Raw genomic sequence first — 13,351 nt, forward strand, 5'->3', positions numbered from 1 at the left:
CTTCAATAGAATAGATTAGATTGTTTTTGCACAACATTGTGTTTGTTTACATATACTCTCTTGCACAGTACTGTATATTCAGAGTATACAGTAGGTTACTGGTCGGCGCTATCTTGTGTTATGTGTATTGTCCCACACTGTCTTGTGTTGTCTGTACTGTCTGTCTGTACTGTTTTTTGTCCCCACTGTTTGCACTCAGTTGCACTCGATGTACTTTATGTAGCTTTACGTTGTGTGTTGTAGCTCTATGTTGTTCAGTGTAGCACCAGGGTTCTGGAGGAACGTTGTCTCGTTTTTACTGTGTACTCTGTACCACTGTGTATAGTAGAAATGACAATAAAAGCCTCTTAACTTGACTTTAGTGAATTAGAAGTAACTGCTGTATATTTGTACTTATAAACAGAAAAAATTATGACATGTTCTACATTGGAGAGTAAAGTAATTGTCAAATTGCTGCGAATCATTCTGGAGCAGTGAGAAGTAAAATCAACTATTGAATGTCTAACATCACACTGCACAATGCTGTTTTATACCATAATTAATGCACTACATCAGGCTAGAACATTAATGGCAAGAGGATCTGTTAGGAGTTATTATTTGATGATTTCAAACATTTGAATAAAAAAGCTGTTCTGTTTACCCAAAATCACTTATTAAGCAATAGTTAGAGCCTGGTGAAGACTTTGAAAATGTAATTTTAGCATGTGATCAGTTAAAACTGATCAAATGTTTTTGAATGAAGAACAATACCTTTAGATACATGGCTCAAATAAGTACTTTAATAAAATAGTGTGAGAAACATTATGAGCAAATATACTTTATTATATGACTATCAGATATGTCTCCACTACATGGAAAAACTAGTAGCAAGCATTCCTAAAGATCCCATATTGCTCCTTCAGCTGATGCGACAGGAACACAGTAGTGTTACAAAACAATTAGGGAAAAAAATAAAAATAAAAAATAACAAATAAAAAGACCAAAGGCCAAAGACTTTTGAAAAACATACAAGCAAAGCAAATGTTGTATTAACACTCTCCAGAAGCCAAGAACAAAAAATATTAGAAAAAAATAAATCTCATCCTTCACCAAAATTGTCATTAAATTAGGACCTAACCGGATAAAAATGGCAAGGCCACAGATCAGGGGATGATAATATAATAAATGAGGAAGGGAATAATACTACTGGGAGTGTTTGCTTCAATGACAATGAGCAGTAAGTCAGTTAGTCATATGTTAAGACCATGTTCTTATCAAAAGAAAATTAAGAAGGCTAAGTAGAAATGAGCAAAACCGAAGCCACTTCTTAATTTCACTTAGTATCAAGTGGTGCTTTGATAATTCTATGGGAAAAAAAAAAAAAAAAAAAAAGAAGATTGCTATGTCATTCAAGAGATATGCAGGTCAAATGACGCTCAAATTAGCCATGTTGAGCCGTGACTTAACTCACGTGGTGGATTATATTATTTGCAAAAGTCCCTACCTCGGTACTGGGCGTGAGCAGTGGGAACAGGTTAAACCCGTCTCTTCTGTTATTCCCTGAAAATAACTGCTGATTCATAGCTCACTGAGCACAAACACTAAGTCAATCGTCAATGAATCGTCAATGAATAATTACATCATATTCTTTTATGACTTGGTGCACAAAAAAATCCAGATGTGTGATCGGAACAAAGTTAAAAGCTGGCCTGGTGTTGTCATCACACCGTCTGGGCGTGGCAATGCGCGCCCTCTGCAAGATATATTATACTACATTACATTACAGAAAGGCCATATATGGAAAGTGCTTAAAAAAGGGTTTCATAGCAACAGTCTAGTGAAAAGTCTTGACTTATGGGGTTTAAATTCCATCACATCCTTCATGTTGCAATGTTAAGATTAAAATAACCTCCACCAGAAAGACACCAGTGCTTTTTTTCCACGAGGTAAATGTTACACTGATGTCTAAAGTAATTAGAAATCATTGCTCCAGAGGAAGATTTAAGATAAATAATTTGACCAGGGTTTTTTTTCTCATGAATTCCTGTGACTGGACATACGGGTGAAACAGACATGTGCTTTTGAGCCATTAGGTCTTCTTCTTGAGCTCTTCAAAGCGCCGTGAGAGGTCGTCAAAGTCGATGTCGTCTGAGGCACCTGTATTGCCACCCAAAGACGAGTTGGGGAGTGTGTCAGGAACTGAGGGAAGCTCAGGAAGTGCATTGTTATCATAGATCTGACCAGACGGGCCTGGGCCTGCACAGAGAAACACACATATGAGGTGTCTGGACAAAATCCACACCAATGATGTGTTCCTGTGGACAGCGAGCATTAATACATACCTGGGACAACCTGGGGAGATGCAGAGGGTTTGACACTCAAATCATCAATCTTCAATAAAAAACAAAATGCATGTTAGAGGAAATTGTAAATGTACTATTATTCTATATTTTGTAGATTAGGTGCTGGTGTTATGGCGTTAGTCTGTTAGTGCTGTAAGGACAAGAAAATAGTTTAGCATTCCACACGTTTTTTAAAACCTGTAAAAAATCTGATCGTGTTAATTACATTAACCTGAGAACGGCTGCACACATTTTTAGTGGATTTTAAAAATAACATCAAAAAGTAACCACTACAGGTGAGTGCAAGAGTTTGGTTTTACTGCTTTTTTTTTTTTTTTTTGCTTTTTTTTTTTTTTTTTTAAAGATGGTTATTTTCATTTTTATCAAAGTATTTATTATTTTCAGATTTAGCTGCACACATACAATCATTCATGGAACATAAACAGTTACTAAATATTTTATAAAACCATATCCCACAACCGTTCACTACAAAAACTAAAACTGTTATTACATGACTACCTATTAGAGGATAGATATTGATGATTTAGAAAGAGCTTAAAATAGAATATTTTGTTACTATTGAAAAGAGAATAAAGACGTTAGGAAGTAAGCAAGTCAGTAAGTAGGCAAGTTCAGAAAGTCCAGAAGGATTTCAGGATGAGCAAAGTGAAAACCAAGCCAGATGTTGCGCAAGGTCCCTGAAGTAAAAAAAAAAACAAAAAAACAAAAAAAAAAAACCACACACACTTCCAATAATAAATGCTTCGGATTGTGCAAACTTTTACACTCAACTGTAGAGTAGTCACTTTTCTATAAATAATACATTTCCATTCCATTTACTCCAATGTCTTAACCTCATAATCTGAATTTTAACCCAGGGGTTAGTTACACATAAAGCCATGAAAGCGATAGAGGATGTGAACTAGAACAAACTCCTCTTTCCTGAAATGCCAACAGGACGTCCTTGCTCAGTCTGGAAGTGTGAGGTAGGGGCATGGGTACTTGCACTTACAGACTCGTAGGTTGGGGGGCAACTGGGGAGCTGAGGCGGCTGCACTCCCCTCACTGGAGGCTGGAAGTTGGAAAAGCCAACATCATAGGTGCCAGTGGGAGTATTGTAGGGCTCCTATACACAAAGGAGGAGAGAATGTTAAAAGAAAGCATGCTGGCTAAAATAGAATCAATTCACTCTATGACTGATGGGGAGAGCATGAGTGGTTGAGGGCGTGACTAAAGGGGGAGTGGTTGATTGGAATGTGTAACTGGTAGGAAAAGCATGGCTGATAGGGAGGATTTGGCAGGTGAAGAGAAAGGATTGGGAAAGCATGGATAATAAGAAAGAGTCATGACTCACGGCTCCTTTAGGTGGAGGGTAGCTGAAGGCTGTGTTTGTTGGCATGGGCATGGGCATGGGCATAGGCATTGGCATAGCAGCAGCCGGAGCAGTAAAACCTCCACCGCCTCCACCTCCGCCACCATGCTTCTTAAAGTCACTGTCCACATCAATGAGGTCCGCTTCCTCTCCAACCTCCGGCTAGAAACACAACACTGAATTAAACAGAATCACCTGCAAAACCATGACAACAAGGCAAAGCTGCAATGGATGCATGCACCTTACCCGCACCATAGCATCAGGTTCATAAGGAACATTGTAGTTTTTGGCTATTTCTATGAGGTAACGTTCCACCAGAATCTTTGGAGGTGCATCCAAACTCAGTTTGTGCATGAGCTGGTGAAATACAGCCAACATAGAGGTTTAGCATAGAAGCAAAAATTGTATATAGTAATTAATAAAATTTAGCATGAAGTCATACTCGGTCATTGACAGTTCCGATTTGGTTTGTCCTGCACAACTTGCCGTACTCCTTGCTGTATTTCGCACAGAGCTGATCTGAAACCTACAAAAACAAAACCAGATTAAGATGGTTTAGTTTCCAAAAATGTGAATTTCCACAAAGATGTGTTGCTTTTGTGTGAGGCTATTCACAATTTTAAGCTCGGTGACTTCAGACTGCAGACGAGGAGCTGCCCAGATCAGTGTGGATACTGCTTCCTGAAGACCAGGATCCAGCTCTCTGTGAGAAAGACGACAAAATTCAAGGCTTTGTTTATTAAACTAGATACAAATATATTATTCGTTAACTATTCGAGGAGCATTTCCACAAAAATTCTGAAAAATACAGTCAGAGTGCGATTCTCTTTATACATAAGCATAGAGGTGTTTCTCAACTGACTGGCTTTAAATTATTAATTACACTGGGAATTGTATTTAACAATTATTTTAAAATCACACACAGAAAGACCAATTGGTTAAGACCTATTAAGTTAGGACAAAAATATATATATATTTTTTTAATCTTTTTATTAAAAGGGGGGGATTGTGTGTGTCTGTTGTAGAAGTATTACTGGAAGACTTTGGAGTTTTGTGGGCATGCCTAAAACTTGAATCAATTAAAAAAAAATTAAAAAATAATTATTTTGTGAGGATGAAGAAAGTTTTGCAAATATATTATATTTTTTGCCTATGAAACATTTACACAGTGCAAATTTCATAAAAGGGGATACAATTTTTTTGTTTTAATTTACGCTTTTTTTACTGAAAGGTTATGTGGCTTAAATAACAAACCTGCCAGAAAGATTTCATTTCTGCCTGACTCAATACGATGTCCATGTATTTAGCCTTCTGTATTCACTAATATTTCCGGCAAATTTAAGCTGAACTCCTAGTCAGATGTCAGAGCATAACGGTAATGATTTAATTACTTGACCATTTAATATCCAGTGCTAGAATCTGATTATAGAATTTATATTAAATTTGGTTAAGAGTCTTTTAGCCTGGCACCGCAGGCTAAGTGGGTAAACAGGAACACTGTCTGACATGCTAAAGCTAAGTGCTGATCCATTTGCTGTAACTGCAGCTGTGACAGCTGTTCCAACTGTAAATCAAAGCACAGGTCAATGTGCTTATTCCAATATGTTATATTTTCTATATTAGGAACTCATTTGTAAGAACCTTTTTGGCAGACTTTCCGCAAAAACCTGATTTTGTTGACATGGTTAAGGACATTTTTATTTAGCTTTTCTAGAATTAGACTCCAATGTCAATGTTTTGTAACAGTCAGATGTAAATCTGTAGCTTTAAATGTTACATTACTGAATCTATCTGTTAAATGACAAGCTGTGCCTTTGTCTCAACAACTTTTTCTCAAGAGTGAGAGAAGAAAAACAGGTTTGGGGAAGGAATGAACGTTTATAGCTGCTATATTGTATGTGATAATGTAATGATAATTTTCAATAAAAATCATAAAATGATTGCACTACGTGCAAGTGTAATAAGGGCATATCCCTCTTGAACAAAGAAACAGATCTATCAATCTATTTACCTATCTATCTAGGTTCTACTTTATTTATTTATTAATATTGTCTGTCTATCTATCTATCTATCTATCTATCTATCTATCTATCTATCTATCTATCTACCAACCAAAACTGTTTCGAGAAAGTCCTTAATATAACATTGAATATAACTATAAAACAATGAAATGTAAGTTTCCAAAGTTTTTAAAAATTGAAATGTATTGGGATTATTCTTTGGTTGTTTATCTCACAATAAAGCACATTCCAAATTAAACCTTTTAAAATGTTCCACATCTTCTAACAAGCCCTGATGATTATTAGAACGCTGCATGTCTCTGTAACTTACTTCATAGATTGTATTAGGCCGAAGCGAGCCAGCAGCAGATCACAGTACAATTCAAGAATCTCCATGGCCTCCACAAGATAGTCTTCTCTAATAATGTGCTCCACCCTAATCCGTGCTCGTTCATCTTTACCTGCTGACAGGTAGTCTGCGATCTCCTTCCGGGCCTTCTGCGCTAATTCAGCTGTGGAGACAGAAAAAAAGAAAAGGATTCAGTTTTATTATCTAAAGCTCTACAACAAGTAAGAGAGAGGGGAGGAACTCACTTTTCTTCTTCTCAAGCAGTTTGAGGCGGTTGATGACGAGTCTAAGATTGACTCGCAGCCTCTCTCCTTTGAATCCACCACCAAGCATGATGGACAGACTGCTGTGGAGGAATTCAAACCACAAAACAAGCAGAAAGGACAAAATGTTATATGTACAGGTTTGGATCTAGACAAGTTCTCATCATTATGTCTTTTGGTTGATGATATGGTAACAGATTACAACATCCGTTTTTAAAGCTATAATTATCGGAGAAGACCACAGCTCACATCCTTTAACTCTTCCATTAAATACCTCCTTTAAAAATCTGATTATCCATTAAGCAATGTTAGAAATATACATTAACAGTACAGTTATAATCAGCTAAGCTGTGTTTGCGTCAAAGGAAAAACATAAACAGCTAATTCTCCCACAAACACGTCATTATCGAAATACTTCTACTACTGATCACTAAAAAAGTCTACTAACATTCAGAGAAAATATTTTTTTTTTATCAAGTTCAAGCGTGTAATTAAACAAGACAGCGTCCACCAAGCTAACAACCAGGAAACGCGTTATTTTCACTACCCGCATTCCCCAGTATCCCGCCCCTTCATCACGATTGGTTAATACGTCATACTCTAAAGTCAATCATCATCTGCAACCAATTGACTGCTCGTACAGACAACAAACCACCCAATCACATCACAGGAATAAGAAAACAGGTAGGGGAAAAACATGGCCCAGAAACGCAAGGAATCATACCAGGAAGGACAACACAAGCCGGGTGGCTATTTAGGAAGCTAACGTCAAAGGAAAAAAGTAAACAAATGCTGCAACATATAAACAGAAACGAATAATTCTTTACGTTTTGTTTTCGAAAAATCTAATTAATTATTTTGTGAATCAGTAATATGTTAGAAATTAACAATTAAAATGACACCGACCTGTCTTTGATTTCGTGTAGAGACTGTGAAGGCGGAACCTATTTCGATGTTGCAAATAATGTTGTAGTGAAGGTTCTTATCACTTCCGTGTTGAACGTATGACGTCACAAGTCACGTTTTGACTCGTCGGGGAAATTCCCGGGGAGAACACTGGGAGTAAAATTACCCACAACAAGCATAAAGAAATTGAGACAAATCATGAAATAATTCTTTTCAGCGTTTATTATTTCTGAAGTCATTCAATACTCGGAAAGTGAGCACAATCCGAATATAAAAAAGAGAACTACATTAAATTAATGCATAGTACGAAGTCAGGATTTAAAGGAAATCATAAATAAAAATAAACCTGCTAATGAACAGAATAATGATAAGATTTTTTTAAAAAGATCAAAATCGTGATTTAATTTTCTTCATAAAAAACACAGACAATAGGATCCAATTGGGGAAATATTTAATTTGTTTAATACTTAAAGATAAGTTTTGTAAGTATACTTTACAATTTTACTGTTGATTTGTTTTAACAAAAAACTTTATAGAATTATGTTACCTTACTGTTATTATTATTATTATTATTATTATTATTATTATTATTATTATTATTATTATGTCTCTAATTATTTCTAGGGTTTTCAAACTGTCTCTACTTGTTGAAACTGTTTCTAATCTCAGATCTTCAGATTTTGGGAAACAACAGACTTTTTGATAGAGTTTCTGATAGGGTGATGAACATGAAGCTGGAAGTTGAAGGAGTGATGATAAATGTCATCAGTGCCTATGTACTGTGCTGTACCTAGGAAAGCAAGATTAGTGATTGGGGCGGATTTCAATGGCCATGTTGGTGAAGGGAACAGAGGTGATGAGGAGGTGATGGTAGGTATGGCTTTAAGCAGAGAAATGTTTGAGGGCAAATGGTGGTAGATTTTGCTAAAAGGATGGAAATGGCAGTGGTTAATATATATTTGAAGAAGAAGGAGGATCATAGGGTGACGTGGAGTGGAGGAAGATGCACACAGGTGGACTATGTTCTATGTAGGACATGCAACCTGAAGGAGATTGGAGACTGTAAGGTGTTGGCAGGGGACAGTGTAGCTAGACAGAATCAGATGGTGGTCTGTAGCATGGCTTTGGAGGTGCAGAAGAAGAGAAGGAGAGTGAGGACTGAAAGAAAAATAAGATGGTGGAAACTGAAGGAGGAAGACTGTAGGGTGAGGTTCAGGGAAGAGTTCAGACAGGGGCTCGGTGGTGGTAGAGAGGTGCTGTATGATTGGAAACTACTGCAGAAGTGATAAGGGAGACAGCTAGAAAGGTACTTGGTGTGACATCTGGAAATAGAAAGGAAGACAAAGAGACCTGGTATTGGAATGAGGAAGTGCAGGAAAGCATAAGGAGAAAGAGGTTGGCGAAATAGGATTGGGATCGTCAGAGTGATGAGAAAAGTAGGCAGGAGTACAAGGAGATGCGGCAGCAGGTGAAGGGGGATGTGGCTAAAGCAAGGGAAAAGGCATATGAGGAGCTGTATGAGAAGTTGGACACTAAGGGAGGGAAAATAAGGATTTCTATCGATTGGCCAGGCAGAGGGGCCAAGTTGGGAAGGATGTGCTGCAAGTTAGAGCAATAAAGGATGGAGATGAAAATGTGTTTACTAGTAAGTAGAGAGTGTTGAGAAGATGGAGGGAGTATTTTGAGCAGCTAATGAATAAAGAAAATGAAAGGTGAAGAGTGGAAAAGTCGGTTGGACCAGATGACATACCAGTAGAAGCATGGAGATGTTTAGGAGAGATGGCAGTGGAGTTTGTTTGGCCAGATTGCTCAACAAGATTCTGGAAGGTGAGAGGAATGGAGAAGGAGTGTGCTGGTACCGGTTTTTAAGAATAAGGGAGATGTGCAGACCTGCAGTAACTACAGGGGAATTAAGTTGATCAGTCACACCATGAAGTTATGGGAAAGAGTAGTGGAAGCCAGGATGAGAGAAGAGGTGACCATCTGTGAGCAACAGTATGGTTTCATGTCAAGGAAGAACACTACAGATTCAATATGCTTTGAGAATGTTGATGGAGAAGTATAGAGAAGGTCAGAAAGAGTTGCATTGTGTGTTTGTTGATTTTGAGAAAGCATACGACAGGGTGCCGAGAAAGGAGTTGTGGTATTGTATGAGGAAGTCAGGTGTGTCAGAGAAGTATGTGAGGGTGATGAAGGACATCTCTACTCAACAGTAGAAACGACAGACTGGTTAAAGTTTGAGGTTGGATTGCATTAAAGCTCTGAGCCGTTTCCTGTTTGCAGTGATAATGGACAGGTTGACAGACGAGGTCAGACAGGAATCTCCATGAACTATGATGTTTGTGGATGATATTGTTATTTGTGGTGAAAGTGGAAAGCAGGTTGAGAAGAACCTGGAGAGGTGGAGGTATGCGCTGGAGAGAAGGGGAATAAAAGTCAGAAGGAGTAAGACAGAGTACATGTGTGTGAATGAGGAGGAGGGCAGTGAAGTAGTGGAGTGGTGCGGTTTTAGGGAGAAGAGGTGGAAAAGGTGAAGGAGTTTAGGTACTTGGGGTCAACAGTGCAAAGTAATGGAGAGTGTGTTAGAGAAGTGAAGAAAAGAGTGCAGGCAGGGTGGAGTGGGTGGAGAAGAGTGATTTGTGATAGAAGGGTATCTGCAAGAGTAAAAGAGAAAGTTAATAGGACTGCGGTGAACCCTGCTATGTTGTACAGTTTAGAGACAGTGGCATTGACTAATAAGTTATATCAATAGAAGAATGCTAAGGATGGAGCCACCAGGCATGAAGAAAAGAGGCCAAGGAGGAGGTTTATGGATGTGGTGAGGGAAGACATGCAGGTAGTTTGTTTGAAAGAGGCAGAAGTAGAGGACAGGTGGAGTATGGAGACAGATGATCCGCTGTGGCGACCCCTAATAGGAGAAGCCAAAAGAAGAAGAAGAAATACAAGAAGAACAAGAAATACAAGAAGAACAATTAGAAGGCCCACTGGGTGCAGTTCTACAAAGCAACACTAGATGTCAGTACATTGCAGTTTATTATAGGGGCCGGAATAAATGTTGTCACTAGTATAAGTAAATATATTTGTGCAATTGTTTATCATATGATAATAAATGATTTGTAAGTATTAAGACCTAAAAGAGGCATATATGAAGCAATATACGTATATTTTAAACCTAATTTTATATTCGGTAATGAAATAGGACCAACACAGATAAACAATTTTTTTATATTTGCAAATATAATCAGTGTAATTAAGACTGACTACATCTTAATCAAAACCTAATTCGAGAATGCATTCCAACCTGTAAAATTAGCATGTCTCAGTAGTATTACTAAAACACTAAAATCTAGGTTCACTTTATGGACAAAAGTCTTGTGACTCATTACTTTTTCAGCAATTTGTGATTCCTCCCCAAACTGTAACTCAGTGAAAATATGGTTCACATTGTACTTGCCAATCAATTAGCTTTCAAAATGGATACAGGATTAAAAAAAGAAAGTACTGACATTTATTACAAAAATAAAAAAAACTGGACTTAATCACGAAAATGTGATAAAATTAATATGGATTATCTTAATTCATACATATAATTATAAAATGTATATATTATAAATTGTATGTTTTGTTTTTTATTTATTTCACGGTGCTCTACTATCACCGTGAAGCCTCACGAGTAAAAACAAACAGCACGTGGTGTCAGTGATTCGCCTCTAGAGGTCGTTCTCCTAATGACAGTGGACCGGAAGCCCGAAAAACTATGTGTATGGATTTTTGTGGATAGTTTCTATCGGTGCCTGGCAAAATGAAAATTAATGAAAGAGCTTGATTGACCTGTAAATGAGCTCTGATCCCATCACCATTGAACACCTTTGGGATGAATTGAAATGCTGACTGCACCCCAGGTTTCCTCACCCTACATCAGATATTAAATCTCCTGTGGCTAAATGAGCAAAAATCCCCACAAACTGCAAAATCTAGTGAAACATCTTCCCAGAAGAGTGGAGGTTATTCTAACAGCAAATGGGGATGAAATATGGAACAGGATGTTTAATAAGTGCATGAAAATCTTATGGTAACGTGTCTATAAACTTTATCCATATAGTGTATCTACAATACAGCCTAGAGAACAACCTCTGTTTGCTTCCGGCATGTGTATTCTGTTTTCATGTTTAATATGATCTAATCTGTGAATTGTGCTCCCGGACTTGTCAAAAACAGCAGACAGGAGCATTGGTTTAATTAAAATTATAACTTTAGCAAAATAAAAATACACATTCTCAAATAAAGTTAATATGGTTGAAATTTGAGTAACAACAGTAACACTGTCAGCTTTCCAGCAAAGAGAAAAACTAAATATTGCACCTGTTCTGCAAGTTTCTCTTTCTACAGTATAACATACACTCTCTTTTCTGCATTGTTTCTTCTCTGATGCTTTCAGTCATCTCCTGATTGGGTGCTGAAAGTTTTCTGTCACTTTTTAGTGCCCAAAGTTGTGTCTAAGACACCAGCATAGATTTGGCTATACAGGAACAAATGTTCAATACATTTGTACTAAATTATTGTACAATTGTAGTTTTCTGTTATACAGAATAAACATATACATAATACACATATACTGAATGGGAAATACATTAATCTAAAGACCTTTTTTTTCATGACACCCGATTTAATCCAATTGAATCATTAAGGGTCGAACATAATCAGATACAAAATGTCTTTATTATAAAAGCAAGGTCAGTTTAACTCAGAGAATGTTTGCATGGAATAATTGAATAAAATTATCATATATTTTAGCTGACTGTGGCAGCGTCCAGAGAAAGTGCTGAAAGGCAAACTGATGACATTTTGGGATTCGGTGAATAAAGAAACACAGAAGGGTGTTGGATTCCAGGTGGGGATTTTAACCCCTTATTTACAATCTATACACAATTTACGACACCTTTTTACAAGATAGATAGATAGATAGATAGATAGATAGATAGATAGATAGATAGATAGATAGATAGATAGATAGATAGATAGATAGATAGATAGATAGATATTTCAAAGAATTTTAATATCTCTATTGCACAAAAAATACAAGCTTTTAATGAAGACTATTTTCACAGTTAGCTTTTTGCAAGTAGCTGTAGCATTTACATCACTTACTATTGACTGCGAATGAAAAAAGAGTGTAGGTTTACTATGAATTTCCGAATGTCTGAATGATTTTCTAAATGTACAAAAATAATTAATGAATATAAGAAAAAGTCATTTTTAATTTTGATTGAACAGCTTGAATGTGTCTGGCAAAAACAAACCACCTACAAATCTCTGAATTATTTTAAAGGTGACCCAGTGCTATTAAAATAATAAGGGACTTTGTTAGTCGCCCTTGAACACATTTCTTAAGTAGTAACTAAACACTAAACTCTTTCATTAAGTTTCACAAGATGACAGACTGTATATAATATAGTAGTGTTTCTTTACTTGGAAGATTTTATTTCCCAAGGAAAAAATTTAATGAGCTTCTTGACATTATGTAGAATCAGCTTCCTGTCACATTGGTGTGTGTGTGTGTGTGTGTGTGTGTGTGTGTGTGTGTGTGTGTGGCCTGCTAAAGCCTCTCTGAGGAAAAGCGACAATTACAATAAACAAGTAGAAGAAGGTACACTATGCTGTGCATTTAAATTACTCTACAACAACAACACGCTTGCGAGTTAATTTATCTACTATAAATCTCCAGATATATAGTATCTATAGTACAGAATAATGCGAAACACAAATAATATTGAACTAGCAAAGGATCTATGGACCTTGTTGATATGAAAGGTAAAACAAAAATTTCCACAATTGGTTTTAGCTGACAGGAAGTCTACAGTGTCTTAAAAACATTCTTTACTGTGGTGAACAGAAGAAGATCTCAGCATGCAGAAGATATTGAACGTAGCGTTGGATGGGCAACAACAGTAGAAACTAATGTGAAAGGCATAGCATATGATTTATTACATTTTCACCAAACCATTCAGTAATCCTTCATGACCTAAAGATGGGCAGGGTTATAAACATGGGATAAACATGTTTCATCACATGATCAATCAGAGAAACTTTCTATTTATTTCCAGTGATGCTTCACTCTAAAAAGACAAATGGATCACGGT

The 13,351-nt window shown here is 36.8% G+C and overlaps 1 protein-coding gene across 6 annotated transcripts; it reads right to left on the minus strand.

Annotated features, from left to right (window-relative positions):
• Window positions 1-801: 801 nt before the first annotated feature.
• Window positions 802-7,321, minus strand: ist1 (IST1 factor associated with ESCRT-III). Of its 6 annotated transcripts, none has more exons than XM_046858111.1 (10): window positions 7,212-7,321; window positions 6,288-6,385; window positions 6,025-6,205; window positions 4,309-4,396; window positions 4,136-4,219; window positions 3,940-4,050; window positions 3,676-3,855; window positions 3,334-3,447; window positions 2,322-2,370; window positions 802-2,235 (listed from the first exon to the last, which is right to left on the minus strand). In XM_046858111.1, exons 2-10 carry the CDS (start codon window positions 6,373-6,375, stop codon window positions 2,069-2,071), a joined length of 1,062 nt encoding a protein of 353 aa, XP_046714067.1. In that variant the 5' UTR covers window positions 6,376-6,385; window positions 7,212-7,321; the 3' UTR covers window positions 802-2,068. The 6 variants fall into 6 exon arrangements, with proteins under 6 accessions (XP_046714067.1, XP_046714070.1, XP_046714066.1 ...); XM_046858114.1 differs by having other exon boundaries at window positions 2,322-2,331; window positions 6,288-6,388; window positions 7,212-7,317; XM_046858110.1 differs by having other exon boundaries at window positions 6,288-6,388; window positions 7,212-7,317.
• Window positions 7,322-13,351: the final 6,030 nt, after the last annotated feature.

Source organism: Silurus meridionalis, chromosome 9 (genome assembly GCF_014805685.1).
Source record: "Silurus meridionalis isolate SWU-2019-XX chromosome 9, ASM1480568v1, whole genome shotgun sequence".
NCBI lineage: Eukaryota > Metazoa > Chordata > Actinopteri > Siluriformes > Siluridae > Silurus > Silurus meridionalis.